This window comes from Cebus imitator, unplaced genomic scaffold, assembly GCF_001604975.1.
Source record: "Cebus imitator isolate Cc_AM_T3 unplaced genomic scaffold, Cebus_imitator-1.0 Scaffold228, whole genome shotgun sequence".
Taxonomy (NCBI): domain Eukaryota; kingdom Metazoa; phylum Chordata; class Mammalia; order Primates; family Cebidae; genus Cebus; species Cebus imitator.
This window is the reverse complement of record NW_016107543.1, coordinates 711,216-717,616: the sequence shown is the minus strand read 5'-3', so window position 1 is coordinate 717,616 and position 6,401 is coordinate 711,216. Positions and strand designations below refer to the sequence as shown.

General features: G+C 55.5%; 1 protein-coding gene across 3 annotated transcripts in view; it reads right to left on the bottom strand.

The window, feature by feature from the left end:
* Window positions 1-2,706: 2,706 nt before the first annotated feature.
* COPZ2 (COPI coat complex subunit zeta 2) overlaps window positions 2,707-6,401 on the bottom strand; it is a 14,614-nt gene continuing 10,919 nt past the window's right edge. For 2 of the 3 annotated variants that reach the window (XR_001816014.2, XR_001816015.2), the window contains 4 exons: window positions 6,331-6,382; window positions 5,685-5,723; window positions 4,900-5,013; window positions 2,707-3,013 (listed from right to left, as the gene is read on the bottom strand). Coding sequence is in view for 1 of the 3 variants with exons in the window: in XM_017497027.2 (XP_017352516.1) it covers window positions 2,966-3,013; window positions 5,685-5,723; window positions 6,331-6,382 (139 nt within the window). In the remaining 2 variants the exon portion in view is untranslated. The remainder of the gene's footprint in view (window positions 3,014-4,899; window positions 5,014-5,684; window positions 5,724-6,330; window positions 6,383-6,401) is intronic. The other variant, XM_017497027.2, reaches the window with a different exon arrangement.

Genomic DNA, 6,401 nt, shown 5'->3' with positions numbered 1-6,401 from the left:
TGTTTCTGTGCGTTGCTTCTGGCTGGGCCCTGGCTCCTGGGGTCTGGGTTTCAGACATGCCCTGGTGCCCATTCTGCTGGAGGAAAGAAGGCGCCCTGAGGCCCCCTTCTGTTTTACACTTGGGGCCCGCAGGGTCGCTCACGAGGGCAAGCGGGTGGAGGAATGCAGAAAGATGCAGAGGGGCCCTGGGGATGGCGGGAGACCGACAGGAAGGCAGGCCCTGTCGGCGCTCGGGCCCCGCCCGGAACCGTCGGCAACCCCTCCCGAAACCCAGTCCTCCGCGCTCCCCTCCGCGCCTGCCGGCTCCAGCCTGTGGCAGCGCTAATGACGTCTGGAGGAAGCCGGTGCCAGCCGGCAGGACTCTGGGTGGCTGGCCAGGCTTGCCGTCCTGGCGGCCTTGTCGGGCTGCGGGTGCCACGTGGGCTGGGGCAAAGCAGCCCACGGCCCTCCACCTCCAGCGGGGTCTCAGCCTCAGCCCCCAGAAAGCTGGGCCTGCAAACTCGGGGTCCTCGGGAAGGGGCAGCGCCCCTCCCTGCCGGCCCTCTCGGCACTTCTCCCGGTGCTGCACAGCCCGCTCTGCGCGGTCCTCTCCGCCGCGGCGTGGGTCCGTCGGCTGCTTCGCAGCACCGCCGCTCCCCGCAGTCCCTCCGCCACCGCAGACGAGGACACCTTTCGGGTCGCCTCTCGGCATTGCCACGCCCCTTCAGCTCATTCCTTTGAACCCAGTACGGTTCTTGTGTGGGCCAGGGGTTCGGATGGGCCTAGGGCAGGGAGGCGTGAGAAAGCCACCTGAACTACTGCGGAAACTGCACCAAACACTTCAACCTTTCAGGGCCTCGGTGTTCCCCTCCGTAAAATGGGGAGAGCACCGCGTAATTCACAGGATTGGGTGAGCCAGTTTGCGTGAAGGCCGGGCTCCTGCCTGCCCCTTTCCATCCCCGTCCCTGCTACACTGGAATGTCAGGGCCGAGGCGAGCAGGACCGCTTTGCCAGGAAGCGCATTTGCCCCTCCCTCCTTGTGGTCGCTTAAGGGTGGTGAAGGGAGTCAAGCCCTGGGTGTGGCCGCGTATTTGCCAAAATATTTATGGAAAATGTCTCCTTTCTTGTTGCCACACTAGCTCCTGAACTCCAAGGAATTTAACCGAATACTCTTTTTTCCACCCCTTTCAAGAGTTGCCATTTTGCATTATTTACTGGGATGAGTTATACACCCAGCTCTTACAATGTAAATGTTTACGTAACTATATATTTACCATTTTCTCTAATTACAGAAGTAGTCAAGCCCGTTATAAATGTCCAGTCTTTCTTTTTTGAGACAGAGTCTCGCTCTGTCACCAGGCTGGAGTGGAGTGGCACAATCTCACACCTCCCGGGTTCAAGCAAGTCTCCTGCCTCGGCCTCCGGAGTAGCTGAGACACATGCGCACGCCACCACGCTCAGCTAATTTTCGTATTTTTAGTAGAAACAGGGTTTTACCATGTTGGCCAAGATGGTCTTGATCTTTTGACCTTGTGATCCGCCCGCCCCTGCCTCCCAAAGTGCTGGGATTACAGGCTAAGTGTCCAATCTTAATTGGACAGTTTTATAATGTAGGATTTGAAAGCCGCAGGGACAACTTCTATTAACATCCACGGCTAGCCACTTTTCCTTTCTCGCTGAAATTCCTGTGCCCACGCTGGCGCGGAACTAGCAGGGTGGGTCACGCGTTTAGGTTGCTGGGGCAACGCCCTGTCGCCTGTGTTGGAAAAGAGCTAGACACTCTCAGGAGCCGGAGTCGGGCCCGCCCTGGGGGCGGAGTTAGTCAGCGGAGCTGCCCCGGCGGGAGCGCGTTTCCCATCTATCCCTGCAGGTGGCGCCAAAGGACCGCGGATGCTTTCCTGGGGCGGGACTTCTCGTGGTCTTGCGCGCCCGCGAGGGATGGGGCCGGGGTGGAGCGTGAGTTGCCAGCCGCAGCCCGCAAAGGATCAAGGGAAACAAGCTGTCCCGGGACGCCACGCTAGACGAGCTCGGGGACGCATTTACAGGGACGCAGAAAGTGTACGCGTCAGAGAAGATTCTGGAACGACGACAGAGAAAGGAAGTCGCGTCGCCCACAAAGGCTATACATTTCCATCCTTCTCGTTTGTCCCTGGGACACCCCTCCGCCCTCCTCTCCCTCCGGACCTGCAATTCTTCACACCCCCTGCAGCGCACTGGGTGCTCAGGACACATGTGCACGGTGGGGGCTGACCATGCTCCCTCGCCCCCACCACCCGCAAGCTTGCAGAGAGCTGTAGTGCCCAGGGTGTATGCCAGGATAGGATTTCCACGGTTCCAGGCATGCCAAGAAAAATAGCCACGCTGTTCCTCGGTTTGTTCAGAGAAAGCCTTACTCCCTTCCCTTCTGGAGGCTGGGGATGGACAAAGTGACTCAAGGAATCCCCAGCGGAGCCATCATGTATGTTCTGCACCGCAAAATAGAGGTACCATGTTTTGCCCTCCTCTACCTGGCAGTATACGCCACACATAGGGCTCTGTGGTATCAGCGTCGCACCCCCTCACGTGTTAAATAGTTCCCTTTCCCTTGTCCCACATCTCTCCCCAATCACACAACCACAGGGACACGCCCCACCCTGGTACTGGATATCCCTATGTTGAGCCACAGAAAGTGCAGGAGCCCTTATCTGAACACACACACTTCTGAGGCCAAGAGATAAGGAGACCCAAGGCAGAAGACAAAAGCAGGTTTATTAGGGCCCTGGGGCCAGGAATGCCTAGGGTATGAGTTAAGGCCGGGGCAATGAGAAGAGGTGACTCCGCTGAGGCCAGACTTTTGCATTTCAGAATCCCTGGCTGGAGACCTTAGGAGTCAGTTCTGGGAGGAGCCTGGGGATGCAGAGGGGTCTCTCCTGACCCTGGGATCTTTGGGCTGTTGCCAGGAGTGGGGAAATGGTCTGGAGGGCAGGGAGCCTTGAAGCCACAGCCTTCATTTCAACAACGACCATTTAATTTGTTCCTTGGCGGACTGAAGAACCTGGAGTGGGGGAGGCTGAGAGAGAATTAAGAATGTCAAATGCCTCCACACACAGTCATGGGGAGGAGGTCCACAGCCCACCTTTCCCAAGCGTCCCTGCAACCCCTAGTCACTAGGTGGCAGCAGCTCGTCTCCACTTGGCTTAAACTGGGCCAACCCTCCCTCAGAAAGGGCAGACCAAACTGGCTGCAGCCAGCTCCCACCTCAGGGCCAAGCCTGCCAGACCTCTGGCTCCTGCATCTGCAGCGTGGGTGTGGCAGCAGCCTTGTCTCCCCCTTGTCATGGCATAAGAGTTCCCGCCCACGGTGCCAGGTCCAGGTGGAGACGGGGCCCAGGTCTGACACTCCCTGTGCTCAGACGACTCAGCAAACCCTTAGCTCTGGCCATGGCTGGCAATGTGTCCTCAACACCCCACCCCAACTTCTGCTGATGTGGCACAGCTGGCAAAGGGTGGCTGGCCAGACCCTGTCATGGGGTGCCTGCTCTCAGCTGTGTGCACTCCCAGGCCCTGCAGCGGAAAGTCTCAGCCCAGTGCTTACACAGATCAGTACAAGTGCACACACGCATGCGCAATACCAAAGCGGGAGAGGCGGACGAGACTCCAGGTGTGTCCCTCAGATTGTCCCTCCAGCCACTCAGCCTCATTTCTTTCCAGAGAAGGAGGGAACACTGTATGTCTCCTCCTGCACAGTCTCCCTCCTCTCTTGGGGACAGTGGCTTAGGGTTCGCCTGATTCTCCTAGCCAGAATCTAACTTTCTCCTGATTTTATCCCGCATTGGCTACCTGCAGCTTCCTTGGTTTTTACTCAAGAATTCCATTTACAGTGCTGTTTTTGGCTGGGCGTGGTGGCTCAGGCCTGTAATCCCAGCACTTTGGGAGGCCCAGGCGGGTGGATCACAAGGTCAGAAGATCAAGACCAGCCTGACCAACATGATGAAAGCCTGTCTCTAATAGAAATACAAAAAGTAGCCGGGTATGGTGGCGTGCACCTGTAGTCCCAGCTACTTGGGAGACTGAGGCAGGAGAATCACTTGAACTGGGGAGGCAGAGGTTGCAGTGAGCCAAGATCATGCCACTGCACTCCAGCCTGGGCGACAGAGCAAGACTCCATCTCAGAAAAAAAAAAAAAAAAAAAGGCTATGTTTTCATTCTTTCTCCCTTTGGAAAAATACTGATGGTTATTCAGCTTGTGTTAGCTCCTGCTAAGAGCTTGCATGGAGCCTGCTAAGAGCTTGCCATGTATTGGCTCACTGAATTCTCATAACTTCATGGGGAGGGTTCTGCTATTATGTGAGGCCCAGAGAGGTTAAGTAACTTGCCGTAGGTCACCCAGCTTTAGATGGTATGGTGGAACATGTACCCTGGGATGACTTCCACAAGCACCAGTGTTCTTTCTGTGTGTGTGTGTGTGTGTGTGTGTATGAGAGAGGGAGTCTCACTCTTTCGCCCAGGCTGGAGTGCAATGGCACAATCTTGGCTCACTGCAGTCTTCGCCTTCCAGGTTCAAGCAATTTCTCTGCCTCAGCCTCCCAAGTAGCTGGGATTACAGATGCACACCACCACACCTGGCTAATTTTTTTTTTTTTTTTTTTTTTTTTAGTAGAGATGGGGTTTCATTATCTTGGCCAGGCCGGTCTTGAACTCCTGACCTCATGATCCACCCGCCTTGGCCTCCCAAAGTGCTGGGATTACAGACATGAGCCACCATGCCCGGCCACACCTGCAGGCTTATCTGCTCTGCTTATTACTCCCTACCCTTTTTCCACCCTGAAAATTGCTTTGCAGCTGCATTCATTCCAGCATGGTATGAGGAAACATGGGGAATCAGAGGGGAGGGCAAGGCAGAGTGAACGCCAAGGGCAGTGCAGGAAAGTGGGCACCACACCTGGGGCTCTACATGAGACAGCACAGGCTCATCCCGGCAGGGCCACCACAGCACGAGGAGTTAGTGCCAGGGCGGGAAGTTCCATACAAGCAGGATTAGTCTGAGCAGAGAGACCTGCAGGCAGACAGAAGAGAGGTCAAGACAGTCAGCCTGAAGTAGCAGGAAGTTTGTGCAGTTGGGGAACTGATCAGGCCTCAGAGCCAGGAACATCCCCCTGCCTCCCACTCTGCATGCACCTCCAGATAGGACCATGCAGGGTTGTGGCAGGTTCTTTCATAGCCAGGTCATTCACGGGCAAGGTGACAAGTAATGAGTGGGAAAAGTCAGATCCTATCATGGGTTTGAGAGTCCTTTAACAATCCCAGTGTGCACTCTAAATGGCAAGGACAGGGTTTAGGAGCCAAACTCCTATTTGGTACCATTTCCAGGTTTGGGTAGAGAGTGCATCAGAGGCCTGAGTTCCCAGATTTTTTGAGGAGACAAGTGACCCAGCCATCTCCAAAGTAGGCAGCTCATGCCAGTTTCAATCTAACTAAACCAAGCCAGGAGAGGAGGTGGGCTAATAGTAACACACCCATTCATCCATTAGTACCCAGCGCCCCCCACTTGGAGAGCCAGAGGCCTCCAGTGAGTCTCTCCAAGATATGACCTGTCACCGCCTTATCCCTTCCCTTCTGCACCCCTGGTTTTTCAGCCTTGATAGCCCTACTGGGTCCCCCTAGGATGCTCTGCTCCTCGTATTTCTCTAGACCATTTCTAGCCAAGGTAGACACAGGAGGGCCTACCTGGGTCACACTCTGTTCAGTCAAGCCGCCATCATCTGCCTGTAAGGAAACAGAGTCAAAGGGTGGAGTCGGACCAGGGTGAGGGTCTAGGTCAGGGAGGTGAAAGGGGCTTGGGGGAATGGGTGAGGTGGTGCAGTGGTTAGGGTGATTCAAGGCTGCATCTGTGTCACTGGTTAGTAGAAGTCCTGCAGCCTATCATTTGGAAGCCAGGACCCCTGGGATTCTGCTATGGTGCATAGAGGGTAAGGGAAGATGGGAAGGAAGGTTTCATCCAGACATGAGAAAGCCAAACAAGGCAGGGAGGTTCTATCCATACCCCTGACCTCCAACCTCAAGGCCAGGGCAGGCACCTGGTGCCTCTTTGAGGGTGTATTTATTTCCCTAGTCTATACTTCCCACCAGGAAAGAGGTGAGGTACTTGTGCTCCTAGCTGGGGAAAGGACAGGAAGATCTCTTCCATTAACTGACATCCCACCACCACCCCCACTCCACTGCTCATCCCACCCCTAAGAAGTTTATCAGCCCAGTGGTTGGCTTCTGCTAGAGGAGCTTGGGCTTCTACCATCTAGGCCCTGGTAGCCCTGTGCCCAGGGAGGACAGGAAGGGCAGCCTAGAAGAGTAAGGGGACATGCAGGAAGACTCTTACCCTAAAATTCACCTTCTGGATCACTTGCTGAGGGTCACTCTCCAGAATCACACTACAAGATGAGATAAAAA